The 26,406-nt window shown below is 39.0% G+C and overlaps 1 protein-coding gene across 1 annotated transcript in view; it reads right to left on the bottom strand.

Moving 5' to 3' along the window:
• cps1 (carbamoyl-phosphate synthase 1, mitochondrial) overlaps positions 1-17,092 on the bottom strand; it is a 62,155-nt gene extending 45,063 nt beyond the window's left edge. Inside the window, exons 1-20 of the mRNA XM_084908152.1 lie at positions 16,829-17,092; positions 15,600-15,709; positions 15,179-15,323; positions 13,549-13,638; positions 13,407-13,463; positions 13,221-13,313; positions 13,015-13,104; positions 12,289-12,417; positions 11,986-12,092; positions 11,694-11,835; positions 11,379-11,456; positions 10,321-10,419; positions 10,096-10,191; positions 8,342-8,531; positions 7,933-8,090; positions 7,539-7,667; positions 6,312-6,456; positions 3,698-3,908; positions 3,217-3,415; positions 2,951-3,127 (exon numbers count right to left, since the gene is read on the bottom strand). Coding sequence (XP_084764278.1) covers positions 2,951-3,127; positions 3,217-3,415; positions 3,698-3,908; positions 6,312-6,456; positions 7,539-7,667; positions 7,933-8,090; positions 8,342-8,531; positions 10,096-10,191; positions 10,321-10,419; positions 11,379-11,456; positions 11,694-11,835; positions 11,986-12,092; positions 12,289-12,417; positions 13,015-13,104; positions 13,221-13,313; positions 13,407-13,463; positions 13,549-13,638; positions 15,179-15,323; positions 15,600-15,709; positions 16,829-16,951 — 2,568 coding nt within the window. The 5' untranslated portion in view covers positions 16,952-17,092. The remainder of the gene's footprint in view (positions 1-2,950; positions 3,128-3,216; positions 3,416-3,697; positions 3,909-6,311; positions 6,457-7,538; positions 7,668-7,932; positions 8,091-8,341; positions 8,532-10,095; positions 10,192-10,320; positions 10,420-11,378; positions 11,457-11,693; positions 11,836-11,985; positions 12,093-12,288; positions 12,418-13,014; positions 13,105-13,220; positions 13,314-13,406; positions 13,464-13,548; positions 13,639-15,178; positions 15,324-15,599; positions 15,710-16,828) is intronic.
• Positions 17,093-26,406: the final 9,314 nt, after the last annotated feature.

The raw sequence follows: 26,406 nt of genomic DNA, 5'->3' as shown, positions 1-26,406 counted from the left end.
GGATCATCATGATCTTCCATTGTTAAGAGTATTACGAAACTCAGACATGTGTTTAATTGGTCAGAGTTTTAAAATTTGTTTTTATTCTGTGATAGGCTGCTCATGAGAAAAAACACGCAACCAATAACCCAGTGATCTCTAGTGTATTATAAGTAAATCAAGTGCATGAACAATACAGAGTATTATTGCAACATTTTATCTAAAAGAAAAATAAGTATTTTATCTGAAATAAAGTGTCTAACGTGTCAGGCTGATAGTGTGCAAGCTCCTTGTACTGAAGGCTTTTTATTCACAGCAGTGCCCCAGGTCATTTACAGCATGTCGTCCCCCTCTCGCTCTTCCTACCTTCCTGTCTTCCAACTGTCACTATCTAATAAATGCAAAAAGCCAAAAAATAAATCTTAAAAATCTGCGCAAACATACAAACAGTTTCCAAGGACAACTTGCCAGAAAGTCCAAGGTTATCCGTAACAAACCATCTGGTGCACCAGGTTATCAACCATGAGAAATACCTACAAAGAGCAGACCGATATAGTCATTTCTAAAACAGGCTGGGATGCCTTGCAAAATTTATGTAGGCTGGAAAGTCATCTATACTCTACACGTACTTGAATGTAGTACATCGTAAAGCAAGGATGCCAAAAGTAGAAAAAATAAAATGTTTTCAGTTGTTGCATGTGTGCATGCAGACGAAAATGCTTAGGAATAACAAAAGTATAGTTATATTACATTTGCAGTGAAGCACTGAGAACTGCTCACCCGAAAGTTGATGTGTGGTCAAGACGGCGAACGGAGCTGAGGTTCAGAGGCTGTCAGACTGGTGTGTAGACAACAAGCTGGACCTCAATACCACCAAGACAAAAGAACTGGTAGTTGACTTTAGAAGGTGGAAGTCTGAGCTGCAGCCTGTCAGCATCAATGGGGAGTGTGTGGAAAGGGTCTCCAGTTTCAAGTTCCTGGGTGTGCACATAGACCCAGACCTCCAATGGAGCTCAAACACCTCTGTGGTTTTGAAGAAAGCCCAACAGCGTCTGAGAATCTTTCTGAGAATCCTCAGAAAAATGGACCTGAAGGAGCTGCTGAGCGTCTTCTACCACTGCTCCATTGAAAGTGTGCTGACATACTACATCTGTGTGGTTCTCCAGCTGCACTATGGCACACAGACAGGCAGTCCAGAAGGTCATTAATATGGCCCAAAAAAAAAAAAAAAAAAAAAAAAAAAAAAAAAAATCATTAGGCATCCTCTTCCCTTCCCGAAGGACCTGTACAGCACTCGCTGTCTCAAGAGGGCACGCAGCATCCTACAGGACTGTGCATACCAAGGACACTGGGTGTTTAAGCTGCTGTCGTCTGGCAAGAGATTCAGGCTGCTGAGGTCCTGGACAAACAGACTAAAGTGCAGCCAAAAAAAAAAAAAAAAAAAAAAAAAAAAAAAAAAAAAATTCTGGCACAACTTCACCTGCTTCCAAGGTGCATGGAGAGGATGAAAGAATTCGCAAAGCAGGAACTCCAGCAACACTTGAGGGAAGATGAACAACTTTAATAATTGACCAACGCGTTTCGGGTTCATCAGGGTCATAGTAAAACATTGTAAAAAAAAATTGCTTAAATACAAGACAGGAAACAGAAAAAAATTCAAATTAACCAGTCAAAACTTCATAGATAGGTCAGCTGACATATAATAGGTAGGTATTGGTTAATTAGCTAAGTTACGCCCAAGTGAATACCGTACTAGATCATTACTGATTGGGGGGGGGGGGGGGGGTGTAACATAACCCCCATATGTCTGAAAATAACACATGCATGAAATGCAGAAGGAGTGCTATGAATATACACACAAAAAAAAAAAAAAAAAAAAAAAAAAAGGACAGTCTTTAATGGTAAAAGTATGTTTGAATTTAGAAAACAAAATTACAAGTACAGACTAAAGGACAGCTTTTACAACAGGGCAATAGCCCTAAGCAGTGCTAACAGCTGACCTGATTGGCTACCTCCCTGAACCTTTTTTTTTTTTGGGGGGGGGGGGGGTGTTAACAACAACAATAATAATATTTATAAAAAAAACAAGGTGCAATAATAATTAATTTGCAATAATAACAGTGTGCAATACATATACACTTATTCTTCATTTTATTACTAAGTTAAGTTACTGTGTTGTGTTGCAATGTGTCGTGTTGTGTTATATCTTGCACCTTTACATCTGGCTGTAAGTCTCTTACAGTTGATGCAATTTGTTTTTGCTTTACACACAACAAAGTAAATGGCCCCAAGATGTACAGGTGTAAAACTAAAACCATTCAAACTGTTTGAGCTTCCAACAGTCTGATATCATGTGGATAGCAGGCAGTTTAGCTTTGAGTGACAGTAGCTATGCTGACCACCCTGCAGCATTACAGACTCATGTAACAGACTAGAGATCAAATGTGGATCATCAATCCCCGACGCTGTCACCACCTCAATGATCTCATTCAATACTTAAGGAAATTGATCCATCTACACCTTCGGCACACAAAGCTCACACAGTCAGAGGTCTTGACACTGACACGACCTTATTCAGCTCTCCTCCCTGCCGGTGATGAAAAGCATGTTCATATGCTGGAGCCATAGATGTTTTTCACCTTGTAAGATCTTTGTGCCTGAAAAATAGAGCTCAACCCTGTGCCTATAAGTGCTGTCTCACCTTCATCTGCTTCTATGAGGAAAGCTACAGACACATAGCAGTATATTTTTGCGTGATTCATCTTTCCTGTCTCTGGAATATATTTGAAGAGCCATACTGTCAGCTCTGTTTAACTGAATCGAAATTTAAATGACGAGTACAGCCACAGGATTAAGCATTCATAGCTAGGCATGCGGGGACTTTTTTTTCAGCAACACTACAAAATGTGATTTTAATGAGCAACCTATAGTGAGTGTCAATTATTATTAATGTAATGAAGAATAATTGTACCTTAGCAAGGGAGAAGATGCGGGTGCTGGAGGGCACAGCCAGCTCCTGTTCTAGATCGTGGGTGTCGGACCACGGCTTCTTGAGTGGCAGCCGGGGCACAAAGCCATCTACTGATGGATGACACATCCTTAAGGCCTTCTGCATACTCTCCTCAAACGTACGGCCTATTGCCATCACCTGGATGCAAAGGAAGAAAACACACGATGGAATCATTGGCTTGCCAGAACGTTGAGTAAATGAGTGAGCGGTTAAATGTTTAGCCCCACCTCTCCTACACTCTTCATGGCACTGCCTATTTCACGAGACATGCCGTGAAAGCGGTCGAGGTCCCAGCGAGGAATCTTGGTGACGATGTAGTCTAAACTGGGCTCAAAGCAGGCTGTGGTCTTCTCTGATACAGCATTCTTGATCTCAGGCAGGGGGATTCCCAGAGCCAGCTTAGCAGCCACAAATGCCAAGGGGTAACTATGGAACCAGAACCGGAGTGCAGGGAGACCAAAATCAAATAACGATGGGCAAAAGTGCAAGAATATAGAAGAACATAATTTTTGTTTTTTTAAAAAAAAAAAAAAGGTTAAAAAGTGAGTATAGTGTAAAATTAATGTTTTATTACCTCAATAGTCTGTCATACATAAATATCTAAGATTTCTTGATGTGTTAACGTGCATTTTTATTTGTAAACTTTACCTTCTGCCACATGAGTTCATAACTCTGCCTTAAAAGAGCCTGTTTCAGGTGTCAACTTACCCAGTTGCTTTGGATGCAAGAGCTGAGCTTCTCGATAGCCGTGCATTCACCTCAATAATGCAGTACTCCAAAGAAGATGGGTGTAAGGCATACTGGATGTTGCATTCGCCAACAATGCCAAGGTGACGTACCACCTTGATGGCAGTTTCACGGAGCATATGGTACTCCTCATTGGATAATGTCTGGCTTGGTGCCACCACAATGGAGTCACCTGTAAAAGAAGTGTTGTTCAGAAGTTGTTCAGACTAAGATTCGCTTTAACGAATAATAAATATATATATCTAAACTTGGCTTTAGTTAAGTGAAAGTGACAGAAAAAGTAAACGTGTCACTTAAAAGCCATGGAGTGGTTGTAGCGGGGTTTTTTTGTTTTTGTTTTTTAAATTAGAGAAACTTTTACATACAATAATTTTAAAACATTAGAGACTGTAAAAATTATTTACAGTCAGCTCATGTTTTTCTTATCCATTTTTAGAGGAAAACAAAAAAGCCATGAGACCAAAAAAAGGTGTGTCTTTAAATTGAAAACACACCTGTTTGCCTGTTTATACAATGGACTTTGTGAGAAGCACTTAAACCAGCCTCAATGCTGGCAATAAGAGCAGAACTCAAACCCAACACTTTTTTCCTCAAAATATTGATACTCTGTGCTCTCCTACCAAAATAGGACAAGGACAACAGCTCTGCAGAACGTCTACAACTGAGTGCACAACCGTTCATTTTCACTTCAATGTCAATGATTCAAATAAATTGTATCACCTCCCAATGACTCAATGACAATCATTTCTGAATTGACAAAGGGAGTGGTTTTTTTTTTTAATCAATTCAAATTACACACCTGTAGTTACAATCATACAGCATCTCATGCTAAATGTAAATCACACGTGTTTTGCATCTAATTACATAAGCATAACTATACAATGATCTGTAGAACACCAGTACTCTGTTAGTTTGGGACATGTGTATGCATTATGGATTCACATGGAAAGGAACAGCCAGAGGACCTGGAAAATCTGACTGTGATGTTTAAGAGGTGGGACAGGCAAATGTACAGAGGTTATCAAAATCAGACTTCCTGTGACAGCTCAGACAGCATGAAGAACACTGCTTGCACTTCAGTACGGTAAGGTAAAATGAAAGGATAAAACACCTTAATCTTATAAACTAGCACACCACAAGATTGGCGTTAGGATAATCTCAAGTGACAAATCTGAATTGCAGTGGAATTTGGGAGGATCCTCCCAAATTCTGCAGAAGGATCAGCGTGAACGGACACGCAAAGTATGTGCAGGTCAATAAAGAGCTGCGCAAAAACACAGACATCTGTTTATGCACCCAACATAAGCCTGCATACCACAAGTGGACAGACTGCATTGGCTTTATTGAATTATTATTAATATCATCATCATCATCATCATCATCATCATCATCATCATTTTATTTTAAAATTTTTCTATTAAAATGGTTAATATTTCTGTAATCCTGCCAGTCCCTACAATTCTTTATATATTTCAGTATATCACTACCAATTTACACTACCATATATTACTACCAAGAGTAAAAAGAAAATGAACATAAAATACAATAAAATTATGTTGCTGTAATTCCAAAGACATGCATAACTATTTTAAGATAAACTGTGACTGAACCATGAGAATTCACAGAGGCTTTGATTTGAGCTACATGTGTCGGTAAGACCTCTTAGGCAGAGCGAGAGAGCGCGGGAGCGAGAGAGAGAGCGCGGGAGCGAGAGAGAGAGCGCGGGAGCGAGAGAGAGAGCGCGGGAGCGAGAGAGAGAGCTGGTGAGCAGGAGTAAATTTAAAATGTTATTCTTTATACAACTCACTGTATGTCAAATTGTTCATTTACCTTCAGTTTATTGGATCACAACCAATAAAGGCATATGTACAAATTATCCAGTGACCAACAGCTGCTTGCTGCCGACCAGCATTGCTCCATCAAATCTGGCTAGACTGCCAAACTACCTGAATGACCACAATAATATAATTTGAGGCCTGCAGACCGCATAATCCCTAAGGGAAGACCCAGCGATTGCTACTCATCTTCAGCCCGGCTCTGAACTAAGCCAGAGAAAACAGTTAACCAACCGAACTTTAACTTGACCTAACTTCTAATTTGTTTACTCTCAGAAATTTGATTATCTTTAGTTTTTTTATTCATCAATACTCTGGGAAACAAATATCTCTCTTTTGTCATTGCGTCAATGTTTTACGTTTATGCCAGGTGAATAGGGAGCAACTGTGTCGTTAGTTTCAACCAGTGTGCTCTTGTAACTGTCCATCTTCAAGGTCAGTATGTCCTTATTGTGCTGGCTCCCAATGGAGTACCAGTAAATACCTCTGAGTGCAGTACTTTATCGACCTGCACATAATAATTTGTGTGTCAGAGCACAATGATCCTTCTGCAGAAGCTTTAATAATATAAAAAAAAAAAAAAAAAACCTCAAAAGACAGGTGAAGTGTGCTCAAAGATATGGAGAATGAGAGAGAGACATACAGATCTTAATGAAATGTAGCAGAACATAAAAAATTTTGACAAAAATAATAAGAAAGAGCCTTTCATGGTATGAAAAGGGCCACAGATTAGTGCCTACCTGTGTGGATGCCCAGTGGATCGAAGTTCTCCATGTTGCAGACGGTGACACAGTTATCAGCAACGTCTCGTACCACCTCGTATTCCACCTCTTTCCAGCCAAGCAAAGACTTTTCCACGAGGATTTGATTGCTCATGGCCAGAGCCTACGATACATAAACAGCTTAAACAATTTAGATGTGCGTTTCACTACAATCATCAATCTGAAGCAGAAAGAAATTAATACCTATATATTAAGTTTAAGTAAGTAAGTTTAAGTAGTTAGTAGTAGAAGTAAATGCAGGATATCCATACTGAAATGTATCAAACTAAAGTATGTGTTTTGTGTAGTAAGGATTTTTGGTCTTTTTATCTTTGTAATGCAAACTTCCACAGTGACAATCACAGAAAAGATGCTTTTCAGAATGCGATAAATGTGCCCTATACCCGGTCTGTCCTTGTCAGTTATCAAAATAAGGGTTAGAATTGTTTCACTGCAAACAGTCCTTCTAGTTTGTCGATAGCTAAGATGCTTTGTTGAATCAAACTAAATGTAGTAATCTTTTAGGACAGTTTGCACCGAAACAATTATCAAACTCTTTTTGATAACAGACAAGGCCAGACCAGGTTAAAGGACTGTCTACCTTGGGGTTTTTATTTTTGCATTCTTGTCTTGGTGAACTGCCCTTGATACAAACCAGGTGAACAGCTGCTGAGTATAATTGGTACCAATGCACTTGCCATTGAAACTTCCAAATGAAAGCAAAAATAAATGAATAACTAAAGTAAGCTTCAAAGAAATACTTAAAAAGAGCACAAACATTAAGCATATAAAAAAAAAAAAAGCACGCACGCACCAATCTAACAGTCTGGCACAAGCGGTTCATTTTGAAGCCTGTGATCATAGATTAGAACCAATTGAGCTGTCAGACATAATGCTGAAAAGGGGAAGAGCACAAAAGAATGTTGCTTAGCAACAGCAAACTATTCCTTTCTTGGCACAGGACCAAAGAAATGTATCTGAACAATTTCAAAAAGGTATTATTTCTGTGCAGGTTCATGCTGTAAACTCGAGAAAAGGTATAAAAAGAGGGAAAAACATGGTAAGCGCCTAGGTATAAATGCTCTGATTGATGGTTTTGATTGATTTGGACAAAAGATTTTGAATGTTTGCTTAAATGCCTGGAGAAAAAAGGACCAGTGAGAAAAAAAACCCATTAGCTATTGATAAGTGTCTGCTTTTTCTGACCTTCTGGGCAGTTTCCTCCAGCTTTTCTTTATTGGCACACAGACCAGAGCCTAGACCCCCCAGAGCGTAGGCCGATCGCAACATCACCGGGTAGCCTATTTGCTCTGCTGCTCGTAATGCATCAGACACCTGAAGGATGCACATAAACGTTACGCTTCCCATAACAAAAACTGTTGATACGGGCTTTAAACCACCATAGAACTATTACAAACACAAGACCACCGATATAAGTAACTTCAATGACCTTTTTTTTTTTTTTACGCTAACAAAATGCTGGAATCAAGGAACTAGTGGTAGACCACAAGCTGACAGGATATTTTGGTATCTTCTATACGTAGTTACCAAACGTATCGCTCAAGAACACTTTTTTCAACAACTGGACATGGGTCCTTACCGACTCAACAGCAATACTAGGTGCAATTTTCTCATTGATCTCCATTAGTTTGTCAGCAAAAAGCTGCCTGTCCTCTGTTGCCATTATGGACTCCACAGGGGTTCCAAGGACTTTCACCCCATACTGGTCCAAGATCCCACGCTGGAATAACTCTACCCCTGAAAACAAATTACAGATGCATGGTTAAACACAAAAAAAAGATATGTCTAAATAAATTATACACATACATGTATATGTATATATAACACATTTATATTATATCTTTTACCTTTTTAAGGTAAAAGGTTTTTAATATAATAGAAGACTTAGACGTAACATTTGAACTGCATTTCAGAGGGACACATTATTTGCATTTTTCATTCCCTTTGGTCAGTTACACATACTAAGCAAGCAACTGTGCACATCTTACCACAGTTGAGTGCAGTTTGTCCACCCATCGAGAGCAGGATGCCGTCTGGACGCTCTGTCTTGATGACCTCAGTTACAAATTCTGGTGTGACAGGCAGGAAGTAGACTGAGTCAGCCTGCTTGGAGCCCACTTCATTGGTCTGAACAGAGGCTATGTTTGGATTCATGAGCACCGTCTTCAGGTTTTCCTCCTGTATGACCGCAAGGGAATTTATTAAAAGCAAACTCACCCATGACAAAAAGTCTTCAGTGACACTTATACATCATGTACAGCATGTCTGACATTTTAGATGTTCTAAAGTGTTTTCCAGGCCTGTCATGTATCTCAGATAAAAGTTAATTTTATCATTAGTCATATTGCTGTCATTTATATTTTATTATTTATTTTATTTATTTTACCAAACTTTATATATAAAAAATGATTCCCTCTATTTTTCATAAAAGTCCATTCAAAAATTGGTACATGGGGCCCAGAGATAGTGACAAATTACAGTCAAAGCAAACACCTAAGACACAGCACAACAGCATCAATGCAATTTGGCATTTATTTTTCAAGTCTCTGGAATGCTACTGAGGGAAAGAAAACCATTCCTTAAAAAGATATTCCTTTTACAGGCTGACCTCTAACAGGTTGGTCAAAATGTCCCGTGGCCATTTAATTGGGCTAAGATCTACTGACTGCAAATATCACAGCATGAAATTCATATTGCTGTGCCCTATGTCATCACAGAAGAGAGTATTTACACAAGAATAAAAATGTAACATCCAAGGATAAAGGGGGTCACTCAGTACAACTTTGTTTTCATTTGCAGTGACCATTCCCTGTAGTGGATAAGTGGAGCTAACCTATGCCACGAAACGGCCCCCCACAGTATAAGCACGGTGGCACCAAATGCTTTCATTGTTGGGGTCAAGCACTCAGGCCTCCACGGAACTCATCTGGGTATAAACCTTTTTCACGTCTCTGCAGATCACTGCCTGTTCTTTTTTTTCTTTTTCTTTTTTTTTTTTTTTAAATTCCACTAATTCCTCAAATATGTTTTATTTCTTGAAGTGAGCGGTTTATGCAGTACTATAGTGTTGGTCCCTACGCAATTATCAAAAAGTCGCAGTTATCTAAGGTGGATTTACTGTTTTTTCAACGCATACCAACTATAATGCACAAGAATTGCAGTTATCAAATGTGCTCTGTCCATGAAAAACTCCTTTTACGTTTGCCTTTTTTACAGAGCTGAATCCAAATGCAAGTTTAGTCACAGTAGTCCATTGAGCAGTATTAGCTAGTGAATCTCCTGCATCTGTGTCCAAATAATGAACCATCTTTCATTATCATTTAAATATTCTCATCTTGCCATATTGATTAAAGAAAATCGCAATCAACTGGGCCTGCTCAGCATTTTTAGATCTTAATTAGATAAACTAAAATCCCAGTGTTCCATGTAATTAGGGAAAAAGCTGCCAAGCTCATCCGTGATGAAATAAGCTACAGCATCTTAACTACCCGATATAAGGACAGTATAGCAGAATAAATGACACATTTAAAAGTCCATGAACTAAAATGCAGACGAATTGGATCATCATCAGTGTTTAGACAGGAGATATAATATAATATGACTTTAAAAAAAAAAAAAAACAAAACGTCTGTATCGACTCTTACACAAAGTCACATGAAACACACTTCTATGCCTTCATTCACAACCATTAAAATATTATTAATTGGCTACAGAAATGATTCATTCATCCAGATGCTCTTACCTTCATGGCCTTGATGGCTTGAGATCCAGAGTAGTCAAACTCACCAGCCTGACCAATAGAGAGGCCACCAGAACCCAGTACAAGCACCTTTGAAACCTGCGTCGACACAAAAAGATGTGACTGGCACCATTTAAACAGCAGGTTCCACTAAACGACTGATATAAAAGTCTCTTATGTTCAGAATATTTGAAGTTGAACCTGCTCAACCTGGGTGAAATACTCTACCTGGGCCCTGGGAGGGATGCTGGGTTTTATGGGCATGACTGACGCTATGCTGATATTCTTTCCTTTTTTGATCAGGGACAAAAAGACATCAAAGAGAAACTGTGGGGGAGAAAAAAAAAAGCCTTATAATCACAGTTTAAGTATTATATTAACGATATTGTTTTTTTAATGGTCTCCTGTTAATCGTTGTGGAGCCAAACCCCTATATTGGTTAAAACAAAATGCTAAATTCTGGCTAAAATGTACATGGAATCTGAATTCAATTTAACTAAAGTGACAGATCTTTGAGATCAGGACAAACGTGCTGAATAAATGATCTTCTAATGCAAAAGTGTCCCATTCGTCCATCCATCCATTCGCTTCCGCTTATCCTTTTCAGGGTTGCGGGGGGCGCTGGAGCCTATCCCAGCTGTCATAGGACAAGAGGCGGGGTACACCCTGGACAGGTCGCCAGTCTGTCGCAGGGCTATGCAAAAGTGTTTGGTTTTTTTTTTGTTTTTTTTGTTTTTTTTTTTATTGGCAATGGCAATTTTATTTGTATAGCTCATTTCATTGGATGTAAATTCAATCTGTTTAACACAGAAGGTAAAAAAGAAAAATAGTGTTGGTTTACAATGCTGTAAGACAGTGAAAACAGCGAAATAGGGAAAAAAAAAAAAAAAAAAAAAAAAAAAAACCAAAACAAAAACCTATTGAGGAAGTCCTGTTTCAATAAAAAGGTCATTGTTTTAAATGTATGCACAGATGTAATTGGTCTTAGGTGAGCAGGCAGTTTTTTTTCTCCAAACAAGACCACAGTAACTAACATCACCCTCAGCTTACTTAGATCCGATTCTAAGAACAGTTAAACGATCTGCACCTGATGACTTCTGAGGTCTGACTGACTATTGCTACCTGGACACCACATCACTTTTCCAAACCATTCACAACATTTACACAAGTACTATTTTAGAATAGAGCTCAAAGTTTTACGCAAGTTCCATTTTGTGAATATACTTTAATTAGCTGGAGTATAGTGTTCAGGTACTTCATGCAGCACCATCAAGTTTTTTAATTACCTCTGTGTCCGTGGGACCGCCCTTAGCCTCAGGGTGAAACTGGGCTGTGAAAACAGGTTTAGTGCTGTGCATGATCCCCTGGAAATTGTGAAATAAAAATCAGGAAATTATGTATATATTTTAAAAAAATGAAAGATACTGTTAGCATTTCGAAAATAAATGCATCTTTCCAAAATATTAGTGTAAACATCATACAGCCCTGTATTTGCTTCAGTTACTGCTGTAAAAGAATTGTTTATTTCTTTATTTTTATAGCCAAAGCCTAGGAAAAAAAGTCCTGTTAAAGACTGAATATTCACACAGACTGAAATCAACCTCATTGGTGCCATCATTTGCGTTGATGAAAAGCGGGCCCCACCCTGGGGGCAGGGACTCGCTGTCTATGCCATAACCGTGGTTCTGTGCGGTAATGAAGGCCTGGCCCGTCATCACATTCAACACCGGCTGGTTCTGGCCTCTGGGGACCCACAGAAATGAATAAAACACATCATCTATTTTATTACATTTTCTGTAGGACAGGTTACACTTTAGACTGAAATCTTTATCTGAATGCAGAGCATATACAGCACGCTGTATCATATTTATGATTGGCTGTTAAATTGGTCACCTGTTGCCCATAGGTAGTTTGTATGACTTGGCTCCTGCAGCCAGTGCAGTGATCTGATTGCCCATACAGATCCCAAATACTGGCTGGGGACGATCGCTCTTCAGCACCTTCACAAAATAAATATTATTACAGAAACAATGATTGAGCTATAAACACAGTTATGAAAAGAAATTGTTGAAACAAATATTAAATATTATATAGATATAGAGCTCTGCAACAATTTTAGTTCCTTGTTAAACCTGCAAATCCATAAATCAATACTCAAGTCTCTCAGTTCCCATAAACATTTGTGAAGCATCCTACCTTGTGCACGTTATTGATGAGTGTCTTGGCCAGAGATGGATCTCCTGGTCCATTAGATATGAACAGGCCATCATAGTCTAGACTAAGCAAGTCCTGGTCCCACGGCACTAGGTGGACTTCTGCACCTCGCTGCACAAAAACACAAATGTAGTTATTTTGTAATCTTCTGGGTATACTTAAAATGTCAAATGAATGTAAAATCAAAGTAGCAGAAGATGGCATTCATTTTATCCCCCTAGCTGTAAAAATAACTACAGACAACTCCAAATAGACATAATGTCATAATGAGAGCTCTGACATTTATGGTTTATAATCTCCAAACATGTAATGTTATTTAAAAAAAATACTGAAAAATAGAACAAAAAGAAAACCTAGAGAAGGGTCAATGCTGAGTGTAACGAATAAGAGCAAATCAATGAATATAATGTTATAACCAATCCAATTAAACGCCAATATCACAAGTCATTAACTTGGAGTACAAACATGATGAAAACCCACTCTCTTACCCATCTCCATGCCACAAACAAATTTTACATTTCTGGAGCTCATTAGGCCCAGATTTACTTTCTCAAAATTTCTAGGTCAGGTTGCAGAAAGCATGTAACAGAGCGCTGACTTTTTTATTCCGTGTTTATGCAGAGAAGGTCATTTGGGGCTAAGTCACAAAAACAAGGTCTCCAAATGGAACGCACACAGTCCAACAAGGATGTTTCACGCAACTCTCACCTTAACCAGCAGTCGAATTATGTTATGTTTAATGCCACAGTCGACAGCCACCACTTTAATTGGGTTGCCTTTTCCAAAAACTTTGACTTCCTGGTGAGTATAGAGGCATGACAAGAAAAGGTTAGTGCCATTTCAAAATATCTAAACAAAAAGGAGTTTAATCTGATATTATCGTTAAATAAAAAAAAATAACTGGCAGTTGTTACCTTGGTTGAAACTTCTGCTACTAAGTTTTTCTGATTGGGGTCAGTTATGTCAACAGGCTGACCATCAAATTCAATCTTCCCCAAAACTGTTCCCTTAAGAGAAACCACAAGCCAAATATATCAGAAACTGATCGACTCATTCATTTATTAAACATGAAACAGATACAGTCTTTCTAATTGTGGTACCTTATCTCTGATGACTTTGGTCAGCATCCTGGTGTCTATCCCAAACAGTGCAGGAACCTTTTGAGGAGGGTAAGATTTACATTAACAGAAAAGTCATATTCATCATTCACGCATTCTCACAGCTTCTAATTTGCAATCTAACCTTCTCTTCTTGCAGCCATTGACCCAGAGACTTGACAGAGTTCCAGTGGCTGTACTCGTGGCTGTAGTCTTGAACCAGTAGACCAGATACCTAGAGAAACCAAAGCATTGTATGAGCCTTAGAAAAAATGTCCAAGTCCAATTTAAAACCCCTCCAGTCTATTAACTGCAGTTACACACAGTTTTAATAAAAGGGTCAGTCAATAACAATAACCATTCTGACCTGATGCTTCAACCACTTAACCCAAGCTGTAATTAAACAAAAATTCAGTGAAGTAAAAAAAAAAAAAAAAAAAAAAAAAAAAAAAAAAAAGGAAAATGGCCATGAGTGGTCAGTGCCAACTGCAGTGTTAATTCTTTATTTGCCGGAAAATTAAAGCAGCTCTAATATGATTCAACATTAACAGCTGACATTGTTATCAGTGAGAAAACTGTGGTGGATTATATGCAGTTAGGTCCATAAGTATCTGGACAATTTATGGCTTGAAAAGCAAACTGACTGCCTTCTGGCAACCATTTTCATAGCCAAGTGAAGCCGTGCACAAAGCCAAACACATAAAGGATCCAGAGGTGAATTTAGTAGCCATTCACTGAAAATCTCAATATGAAGAACAAAGAGATGCCAAGCCAATTTAAGGAAGCCTTAATGAGGTTGAGATGTATCAAAAACTTTAAGAGTGACCAAAAATAACAATCTAGTACATTCTTAAAAAGAATGAACGCACCACCAGCTCAGCAACACCGGAAAGCTTCAAAAATGAATGAGCACAGAGTTTATTTTTCACTTGATTAAGTAAAACCTTTCACATCTATCCAAGTCAAGAACTCTTTACGCGGTAGCTATATCACTGTTAAAGTCTACATTCAAGAGATGTCCTCAAGAATGCAAATAAAGCGTTTGCAACAAGTTGCAAACCACTGGTTACACTTAACAGGAAACCCTTCCCATGCTCTTTGGGCAGGTAAAACTTAACTTGTAACAGAGAGATGGGAAGCGAAAAGTTTGAAGAAGAAAAGAAAGCTCATGATCCAATATGCCACATCAGCTGTCAAATATGGTGGAGGGAATGTTATGGGCATGTATTGCTGGAGCGCCTATAATGGATCAGGCCACTAGTTGAATTGGCTGTAATGGATTGGCTATAGCATTTGCTCGTATTAGCGAAATACTTCAAAAGTGATCGGACAGAACTTCTAAGTGCAAACGGATAACGAGCCAAGCATACTGCAGAAGCATCCCAAGAGTTTCTCAAGACAAAAAAAAAAAAAAAAAAAAAAAAAGGGGATATTTTCCAACTGCAGTCACCTGATCTCAACTCAACAGAGCATGTTATTCAGTTATTAAATACAAAACTGAAGGCAGAGAGAGACTCATAAACAAGCAGCAACTGAAGGAGGTTGCAGTAAAAGCCTAACAGAGCATTTCAGGGGAGAAAATGATATTTGTTTGCATTAGTCTGGTGATGCCCATGGGTTCTAAACTTGAGGCAGGCATTGTTTACACAAGATTTCTATCCAATTATTAAAAACAAAAGAATGACTGTACAAGCGTTTATGTCTGAGAGATAATTACTCAATGTAACGGAATATGAAGACATGCTTGTAAGACAAGCCACACCTTAGTTACCTACTTGAATGCGTTCTGACTCTACATGTTTTCTCAGGCCTAGCTCATCCAGTTCCTCTGTATTCGGCACACCATAGTTCCCTACAATAGGATATGTCAGCGTCAGTATTTGACCTCTATAACTTGGGTCAGTCAGGGCCTCAGGATACCTAAAGTAGAAAAAAAATAGAAACATTTTGTAAAGATTTGTATTGAAGTGATTTATTGGTTTTAGAAAATGCACTTAAACTCACACTTCTATTTAAAACTATATAAATGTGACTGATGCAGAGGTTATCAAATTAAAAGCAAGTTTCATGTCAGATGTCAATGCCTTTGTGTTTCTTCAAATATGTGCTGTAATTGTTGAAATGTGCCATGCAAAAGAAAGAAAGAAAGAAAAATCTAACGGTGTTATAATTTCAGTCAGCATTTCTTCTTCTTACCCCACAAGACCAGTATTGAAGACCAGCTCTCCAGCTACAGAGGCATCATGCCCAAAAGAAATCCCTTTCATCCTGGTGCCATCCTCCAAGACCAGGTGGGCTGTCTGGGCCTGGGAGTTAAAAGTAAAGTAAAAAAAAATATCACACCCCAAAATAATATATTCTCTTTTTATTAAGCGACTTTGGAAGAACCAAAGGAAAGACTTTGAAATAGATGTGTTGTAGATTTTGAGTTTAGATGCAACGGCAACCAGTGACGCTCTGGGACATCATGCTGAAACTGCAGGCCTGTGTGAATTGTACTGCGAATGCTGAGACAGACAAATCTGTTTTTCTGTTGTGTAGGAGTGAGAAAGTGCATCCGTACACGTGTCTAAGAGAGAGAGAGACAGCTGCATAGATTATTAAAGAGGCTGGTGTGATGCACCATGTCCTCCAGATAGCCATCAGGAAAACAGTGACCAATATTACTCGTACTCGTCACAGATATAAAAATATTAGCATACCACCGATTTATTCACAGCCTTAAGATCTTAAAAAAAAAAAATGTAATTTCTCAATTAATGCATTTACTTACTAACGTTATTTAGCAAATTAATGCATGTCATTTTAAAAACTAGTACTTTATCTACCACAACCCTGACTCGAATCAAATAAAATTCTCGCCTTTTCCGTGAATGTTGCAATCAGAGATCTGAAGCATGACGCAACACTCCTTCTGATTTACACGTTGTGCATAGTTGTGCAGCTGTTTGCCACTTTAGCCGAGACAGGCATGTGAACATCTCTCCCACTTACAGCATCTCATTTTACAACTTCTTTTACGAATTGTCACACTAAAATTTCACTTGTCCATGACCGCGCCAATCTGCCTTGAAAAATCCGCCAATTTACTAAAATGTTGCACAGTGAAAAAAGTCCAGCTCTACCACAAACAACTCAGTGTGTTTTATAGAAACGAATATACTCGTGTGTGTATTCGGCGTATGCAAAGCATGCCTGACACCATTTATTTTAATACACTTGCAGTTTCTACCCCCCCATCTGGCACGGATTCCTATTTGCCAGCCACCATGTGGATCAGCTGTTGTTTGTAAACTTCAGCATTTTTTTCCTGAACTTCAAGGGCTGAATAAAGTAAATTACTTCCAGCGAGATCTTTAAAACAGTTCAGTTCTTGTATTTATCGCAGACAACAGTCCTTATCGGTCACACTTCTGCTTTCTTACCTTGACACTAAAAAGTTTTGCAGTGTGAAGTCTCAGGCAGCCCGCGTTCCCCACGTTTCTGCCTAACACGCATCCTTGTCTCAAAGATTTCACAACGCTGACAGCTTGGAGGATTTTTGCCATATTAACCTATAAGCAGACTTTTAGTAAGACGGCGCAGACGTGGTTGTGAAGCTACTCGTTATAACAAATAACTGAGGGAGAAAAAGTGTGAGCGAGATTTAAGCTTCCCCACGTGTCCACGCCGCAGGATTGCAGTATAAGCAAGTGAGCGCTTGAAACGTTGATGTGGATTCGCCGGTGGGGAATTGTTGAAGCGCGCGGTGTTTAGGGCCTCGGGGAAAGCCGAATGAATGTAGAAGTAGCATGTGTTTAAATTTCGAATCACGGGTAAAGTGATCACATCCCAGCACTAGAATGGTTGTGGTTTTCTAAACAGTTGATGCAACAATATTGTTTAACCTGTTGTTGAATTGAAGATGACAGATATCACAATACTGATAAATTTATTTTTAAATGTTCAAATATTTATGGACCTAATTGTTTATGCATACGTTCTAATACACAGGTGTCGAACTCCAGGGCCGGTGTCCTGCTGTTTAGATGTGTCCTTGATCCAACACAGCTGATTTAAATGGCTAAATGACCTCCTCAGCATGTCTTGAAGTTCTCCAGAAGCCTGGTAATGAACTAATCATTTGATTCAAGTGTGTTGACCCAGGGTGAGATCTAAAACCTGCAGGACACCGGCCCTCGAGGCCTGGAGTGTGACACCCCTGTTCTAATACCTCTAATTCCTTCATTTTTATCAAATTGAAAATTGAAAACAATCACTATCACTGCAAATACAAGCTACAACACAGAGGTGTACTTACTGAATGCAAGGAAATCTAAACACACGTGACCTTTGTAACATTCAATTTGGGATCAAGGCCACACCTTACTTACCTAGCTGCACTGTGAGATCTCAAAAAATATATATTTTGAATTGACTTTAATTGTTTTGAAAGCAATTCTTTTCATTCTCTAGTAGAGCCAAACAAAATAAGGTCCACTGTCTCAATACGAGGGAGGAGGGACAGAAAGGATAAAAATATAGTGCATGATTAGCAGGAAGTGTTCAGAAATGTAGCTCTGTAGTGTATCAGCGTGACTTAACCTGTGAACTATATAATCACAGTCACCTGTTGGTTTTCTAATAAGTTGACCTTGGATGTAGCTTTTGTTCTAATCATTTGGCCGTGTTTCAACATTATTATAGAGACTAACGTCAAGCTAAAAACAGGCTTTTGACAATTTTTTCTTAGATTATGTTTTTAGTTTAAGTTACAATGAAATAAAACCTGACTTTTTAAAATTTCTACACACAAGACATTTGTGATTAAATGCACACCCTGCATTTTAGAACATTAAACACAGACAGAGCTAAAAGAAAAATGCTTTCCCACTGGGAATAAATGTGCCCACTTATAGCAAACTTTTGTATAGTGCTTTCTGTGCAACAAACTCTATACAACATTTTCTTTGAGGCCAATTGCCTGCAAAAAAAAAGGCAAACTGACCATGGAGTGGCTGCATGGTGGTAGGATTAGAGTGTACTGTGTATTTGCTGATCACTGCAAGACTGGTCCTCTGTGGAGAAGGCTGTCTGACTGCCACTCTGCTGTGTTCAGCAGTCTGAACAAAGTGGGTGTGAGTACTAGAACCTGTTTAGATCAGGAAATACCTCCACACTCCAGAAAATGGACTTGGAACTATAACCTGTGCTTTATAGTTAACTTTGTTGCCATGTGCCAGTCTTTAGCATTAAAGAAGTGCTCTGCTGCAATATGTCATTGCATTGTACATATATGCCACATTTCCTGTGCTGAAGCTTACTTTGTTTTTATTTTTATATTTTTTAGTTCTGTGCATTTTGTGTAGTTCCTTTCTATTTGATGAAACTGCCCTCCTCTCCCTGCAAACCACAATCATTTCCCCGATCAAAATGAACCTAGTGAGCTCCTTCTGTAGATCTGTGGAACACTGCTGACATCCAGTGGCAGATGTTGTGCAAGAGCTGCGGAGGGATCTTGAGTCACTGAATAGTGTTACAGCAGCTCAGTGAGTGGATACACTTGATGTGTAGATTTGCAGCTCTCTGTATATGCATAAGTAAAAATAACACCTTCGCTCCTACTATGTTGTAAAAGCTATGACAGCTTTATAGGTAAAATGACAACTAAATTTAAGTCAGAGGACATGTCTTTTTTGATGTAATAAAGGATGTGATGCATAGTCTCCGTTTATACTGCTGTCTAAACCTCACTTAATACCATTACAGTTTTTTTAAACGGTTGATGCTGTAATCCAATGTGGTGAACTTTAACATTTAACAGGGATTTAAAAGGTTGGTTTCATGTTTTTGAGAGCAAATATTCAGCACAAGCTTAGCCATTCAGGTTAATATTGGTTCATTTTCATACAATTCGGTTTTATTTATATAGCACCAAATCACAACAACAGCCACTTCAAGGGAACTCAAGCTTCTGTCTCTCTATAGTCAGACTGTTTATTTCTGTGATTGTGCTGTAGCTTATGCAGTAGTTTACATTTACAGTACAGTATTATTCTGCATATTAAAATAACACAGAAGAGCAGTTCATGTGCATAGAACATTTATTTATGTATCCTTTTAACAACAATAAACGTGAGCTATGCAAGTGCAAATCTTCCTTGAGTGCACGGGAGTATACTGCAGAGCCCACTGCTGAGAGGACAATTAAATATAATGGTTCAACCATATAAAGTTCCACTATGTGGAAATAAATATTCCGAAAAAAGAGGCATGAACAAGTAAGGCGTCTGCAGGAGATCTGTTAGTATGTAGTGAAGAGAGACAATGTCACATTGAAAATTCAACCGGTGCACTTAACCTTTTAAACTGATCAGATTGTGAAACTCTAACATTAACTCCTACAGTCATTTGGCCTGGAGTCTATACATTACAGACCTCATTACACATCAGTTTTCGTCCTGGTGCTGAACCGTTACAGTAATAAATCATTTTATTTGAAGTTGTCCTTGAGAAAAACCCGTCATAGCAGATCCATAAGCCCGAGAATTATTACTGGCATTAAAAAGCTTTATATTAAGTCTGTAAATATTTTTATGAGACTATGAAGCCACTCAACACTTAATTGGGCAATAACTTTGTTCCTCTGTCACTTTTAAATACACAAGTCGTTTAAACAGTGGCATCAAATATCCGATTTGATGCTGGGTCGTTGTTTTTCTGTTTTAAAAATAATGCGGTAAAATAAACATGCGCTCAGCGTTTAGAGATTATCACTGCACTATCTTAGACCGAAACAACTGATTGTATAATTGTAATTATAGGACTGTATGTCTGTGAAGGTTCTAGGACTGTATTCATATACTATATTCAACTTTTAATTTCGTCCTCTCATCTTCTCTGCTGAATGTTTCCATTTACAGATAGAGTGCCAAAATTCAGCCTTAGCTCTTTTCTATCAATAATGAAAAAACTGCATCTAGAAAATAACTATGTGATGACTGCGAGAACACGAGAAGCCTGGGCAATGTACTGTATGGCTCTTTATTACTGGGAGGGCTGTCATTAGCTGCCTTTTAAATTCCTCCACTGATTGGCTGGCGTACGGCCTAATGAACTCTAGTGTCTATCCTCGGTGGAGGGATCCCACATTGTCTGCAGTTTCAAGTGTGAGTTTCAGATGGAGACCAAGCTTAAGAGAGGACTTAAATAGACGCTCCGCTAACTCGCCCCGCTGTTTGCCAGGTTTCCAAGTCTTGGCCCTGACATAAGAGAGATAACTGGTGCTTCGTTTCAAGGATGTATGGTGGGGTTTGTTCGCCGTCAGTTCGGACTACTTAAATTGAGCAGTTTGACTGACAATACTTTCACTTTACATATGAAAGCAAGTTTGTTTCTATAGTGTCTTCCAACAATAAGACTAATAAAAAATGCTATTGAAAAATATAAACAGGTCGAAAAAAGAAGAAGTGTGTGTGTGTGTGTGTGTGTGTGTGTGTGTGTGTGTGTGTGTGTGTGTGTGTGTGTGTGTGTGTGTGTGTGTGTGTGTGTGTGTGTGTGTGCGTGGGATGATTTTGGAGGTCTGAAAGCTTCATAAAGTAGCAGCAGATGAGAAATGTACAGCACCTCAGGACCAAACCTCTCAGTTACAGTTCACAGCATACAGAAAGCAAATGCACGGAAAGCAGTGATTTGTTTCACATTAATGACCGACCTGATTTTGTTCAAGTCATTGCACACTTTAGCTGGATTTTATGCATACAGCACTAATGGCAGGAGAGCAGGAGTAGTGACACGTGTATCAGTTGTTGCAACAGTTGTAATGACTGGAAAATTGTTTGTGTGACTTTCCGAACCAGTACTTTGAAGCTAAACGTTCCATTATTTAAAAAGAAAAAATAGTAAAACTATATTTTAATGCTTTCCTTTGAATCATTCTAAATGAACAGTCGCTGATTTATAATCATTGAGTCAAGCCTCCATATCTATAATGGAGTTGTGTTGTATACTGTTAATACAAGCTTTTGAACAAGGTTTTGCTAGCATCAATCAGTGCCTCAGCATGAGCTGTCAAGCTGGTACAAAATCCACTCACAGTGTTACCATACATGCTTTGAGTGGCATTATGACAGTTTAGCAGTCTTGCTGTGACAGCAAATTCAACCTCTGGATTATTAAAGAAAGTTATCGTCTGGAGAGAAAAGAAGGAGCAGACTTTTCCCTTTGGCTCGTATTAGATTTCCATCCTCTGTAGTGATGCAGTGGCCTCAGTAAAAAAGGCAATAGGTACCTTTGTTTAGCCTGAACCCATCTTAAGCCCTGTGTGGCCAGTGTGGGGCTTTCTAGAGAGCGAGGGAGGGGAAGAGAACACATGGGCCACAGAGGCTGCATCAGACCCCTTAAGGAGCCATGGCTCCCGCTCTTTGAAATCCCAAGAAACTTCACACCTCTCTGTGGGGACTATAAATAGGCACCATCTGTCCCCCCAGGCTCAGTTACAGCCTCATTCCTTTTGGCATGGACGTAGGGCAGAGAAGGAAGCACTCAGGGTTTAAAAAGAGGGGGCGGTAGATGGAACCAGAATCCAAAATTTACTCTGCTCATCTCAGAAGACTGACTCAGTGACCTCTGCTGAATATTTTGAAGCAAAGGAAGTCCTTCGCTACGGTCCGTCATTTCCTTCTTTTCAGTAACCCCTTCAGCACTTCAGCTCCCCACCGAGCCAAATGCCAGTGACCAAGGAGCTTCTGCCATCTTTGGAATCTTACACCACACTGCACTCATCGCATGATGTTTTTCTCAAGCTCATGTTCTCAGCATTTCATTAATCATGCTTAACGCAGGAGTACTCCAAGGCTAGGACAGGTGCTATGTCTTGAAATCAGTACCTCTGTCTTTCCTTCTTCGTGGAATCTTAATTGCACAACTCGTAATTTCACGGCTGTTTTAGTTGCAGTAATATAAAATCCAGAATTTCCAGTACGGATACAAGTTAGAAATACTTTGAACTGCAGAATTTGACAAATTACTATGAACGCAAAGTAGCAAACATTCATTGGCACTCTACGTCACAACTCCATTCCTGAGGTGAGACTGTTATAGCACCTGTCCTGAAGCAAACCTTGGAGTGATAATACGAAATGCCTCTCTTGTCCCCACCAAGGGCATAACTACAGAGTGCGGAAGTGACCCAGAGAAGACAGGTTAAAGCAAGGTAGCTGCAAAAGAATGCCCATCAAACGCCCCCCACTCACATCTATCAACTGCTTTGTTCAACTCTACTGCAAACAATTTCTTTGTCTTTCTGTGATCTTTCTGTGGAACATAATTTGGATATTACTAAGTAGGAAGATAATAGGCTTTCACTTCAATAAAGACTGTTTGTTTTACCCCACTTTTGGTTATTGCTTCCTATTACTGTTTTGCTTTATCATCCCAGATCCTCTATAATGTTCAGTGATGATTTATCTAATCCTATCCACTTCAGACTCAAAAGAAAAGCTCTAGTAAGAAGAAAGTTGAATAAATACAAACATTTGTGTAGGGAATGCACCATGGCTGATTCTAACTAGTGATCTAGACTTTTTGTATGCACTATTTCTGTTATTTCTTCAACAGGGGAAACAACCACTAGCAAAATTGTGGTTGTAAGAGCTAAACTTTTATAGTGCTTGTTGACCAACTGGAAGACCTGACTACCAAAGAAGGAATACGAGGCACATAAGAAATATGAATAGCTCTGACAGCTCATGGTCTTGACCCTAACTAGGATAATTATAGCTCAGTATTGTCTGAGCTTGGAAGAAGATTGGCTAGCTGGTCACTTTGCATAGCTTATTATATGATCAGAGAATATATTCAGAGTATTTTAAAATAAAGTTTAAAAATAAAACAAAGAAAAAGTACTTTTTAAATTACAGGTACATTATGTAGACCTATATAACGCTAGCGACATGGCTACAGGGCATGTAGGCTGGTCCTCCAAGGAAGGTCCAACCTGAGACTGGAGAAATGGGCATGAGTATGGGTGAACTCTATATCACCAAAAAAAGTCTTTTACACTTGTTTATCAATATGGTACAAAGGTCTTAAGCTGCTCGTTTTCCTTTATATTTTGCTAAGAAAATGGGAAATAGGTGCAAGCATTTAATATAATATGTGCAACCACAGGTGGAAATATGGCATATGAGGCAAAAACAGTCTATACAATTCTAATGAGCTTGAAAATCAATATTTGCTATGACCACCTTTATTTTCAACAGAGCCTGAACTCTCTTAGTTAAGCTTTGAGATTTCTTTAAGCAGGTTTTAGGGTTCCCCAAGCTTCTTGAAGGACATTCAAAGCTTTTCTCTGACTGTTGCCTGCCTTTTATTCCATTCTTTGTCAAGATTATCCTACGCTGCTTAGGTATCCAGGTATCCTTTTACTTGGCAGTGTATTTGAGAACATTGTAATAACTGCCAATCAATTGCTTTCCAGGTAGTATTTCATGGTAGACCCAAATCTGACCTTTTCTGTCTTTGAAATTCCATCAATTGTGATAAAATCCTCTTCACTCCATGTTAGCTACAAACCATCACAGAGACTTCACTGTGTTTTACAGATGGCTTTAGACACTCACTGTTGTACCTCTCTACATAAGATTATTTGATTTTCTATCAATAAAAGCCGCTCTGCATTTAATCATAAGGTTATCTCTAGATCTCTTCCACAATCCATCTTTTGTCCTGTCTCCCTTTCCTCACCCGCAACCAGTTATGGCCAATGGCTGCCTTTGCCTGAGCTTGGATTGGACTGAAAATGACCAAAAAAGCAGCCATTGTCAAAGAAAAATTGAAAGTCCTTCAGAAGCCTGTAGAACTATTGCACAAGACCACGTCTGGCTTCTTTTGAGCAAAATATAAAGAAATGAGGGTTATTCAAGACTTTTACACAGTACTGTATGCTACGAAGAAGCTCCACATAAGATCTCTCTTAGTCTTCCTCATGCATAAATGTAACAGCTCCACTCCATATCCACAAAAATAAGAAAACACAACTCATTGTAACATTGGATACAGGTTTTTTTTTCTCCCTTATCCTCTTGTTCTGTCACCGTGAACGGCATTGTGAATCACCAAGGGAGGCTGTTATATTTGTTCTTCAGATGTCACTGCCGTGCCAAGCACTGTAAGGCTGAAGCTCATTCTTCTCTCAAAAGGTCTGACCTCATATGTCTTCTATGGCATTCTCAAAGGAACTGAGCACTGAAGCTAGCTAAGTAAAGGTTTAAGCATTTAGTCATGAGAAGACAGCACTGTATATATTCACTAATGCGATCCTCAGTAACAGTAAACCCAAAGATATTTAGACACCCTTTTTCTTCACACTGATGGAGCAAATGACACAGAACTTATTTGTCTGGATTTTAATTTGTTATGGGAGTGAAATTGAAACATTATGTAGGTTTGAATAAACAAAAGCAAAAAAACTGCCCAGTATTTTACGCACTAAAATGTTTTATAAATGTTAGAAAAGACATTACTTGGTAAATTTTTAAAGATTATCACCTCATGAACTTGCTATGTCCATTTTTTTCTCTCTTTTCATAAGCTGACCTGCCATCACCTCCTAATAAAGCCCAGCTCTATCGTACTGCTGAATCCATTAAGGTTCTATAGTGGAGCTCAGTTTGGACTGCAGCACAGGTGCAAGGACTGGGGCAGAGTTTCTATAGGGGGAGGGAGTAAAGGGAAGTCAGACTCCAAGAAGATGAAGTGGAGTGCTGGGGGTGAGCCTAGATGACAGCTGAGGGACTGAGGCTTTCTCTGGCTTACCCTCACGGAGATGGGGTCAGTGAAAGCAAGTGGGTGGGGAGTGAGTAGGGGTTGGGGGCTGTGGGGTGAAGGAATTTATGCTGTTCCTTCGTCACTTGGCCCTGTCATGGTGTTGGGGGCAGGGCGGCACCGCTGGCACTGGGAGACAGATATAGACAAGAATTAAGGAGGTAGAATTTGCACTCTTGGCCTTGTCTGGGTTACTGGCATCAGCAGCTGAAAGCTCCACTAGGTCGCCATCTCCCTTTACCTTTACGTCACATCCTTCCTGTGGTTGTGGTGACCCCTCCTCCCCATTCACCTCCCTCAGTAGAGAATCAAACTGACCACAGCTGCTGATCTACCCAACGCACATTATCCGTGACTAGAAATAAACAATGGCTCTTTATTAGTTCTGAAAGACGCTCCTTCCACCACCTGTTTATTTAAAAAATTAGATATTGACACTGACATATTAATTTGAAGTAGTCCGATCAGTTAGGTTTTTTTTTCTGACTACAGCCAACAGCAGACATATTTCTTACCATAAAACGTCATCTGCATTTATTCCTTTTTGAGTTTTCTACACTCTTAGATACACACATATTCCAAATGTATTTGTATCAATACTCCACTGGCACCACATATAATAGGGTCATGTCAAGCTAAATATTAAAGCAAATATGCCATGTTCTTATGATTGCACCATCGTGATATCAGTTGCACATATTCTAGATATGTTGTGTAATATTTTAAAGGAATGTTAGAAATATCGTCACCTTAAACTCACTGGAAACACGGATATCTGTGCTATATTTCAAATAAATGTCTATGCAATGCTTGGATACACAACTGATGGTAAAAATGAAGCCCCCCGAAGAGTCCATCAGAGATGTTGTCAAAGATCAGCTCAGCTAACATTACTAATATTGTGGTAAGCAGAGATGTGTTTAATGAAACACTGATACTGCAGTTCCTAGAGGATATGACCATGGACGTCTTTTTCTTTTCAGAGAAAAAAGTCATTGACGTATTTCTGCTCTCACACTCATAATCACTCACATTAACTTCTGCTTGACAGCAGCTGATTTCATTTCCCGTCATATGACAAATATTGCAGCTCCACGGGATCTGCTCTTTACTTTCCATCAAATTGCTTTATCTCTCCTCTACTCAGACACATTTCCATTTCTTAGGTCAGGTTTTAATGGTCTGATAGTCGCTGATT

The sequence above is a fragment of the Perissodus microlepis genome, chromosome 16 (genome assembly GCF_051167445.1).
Source record: "Perissodus microlepis isolate ML-2025 ecotype Zambia chromosome 16, ASM5116744v1, whole genome shotgun sequence".
Lineage (NCBI taxonomy): Eukaryota > Metazoa > Chordata > Actinopteri > Cichliformes > Cichlidae > Perissodus > Perissodus microlepis.
The sequence above is the reverse complement of the archived record's forward strand: the minus strand, read 5'-3'. Positions and strand labels throughout refer to the sequence as shown.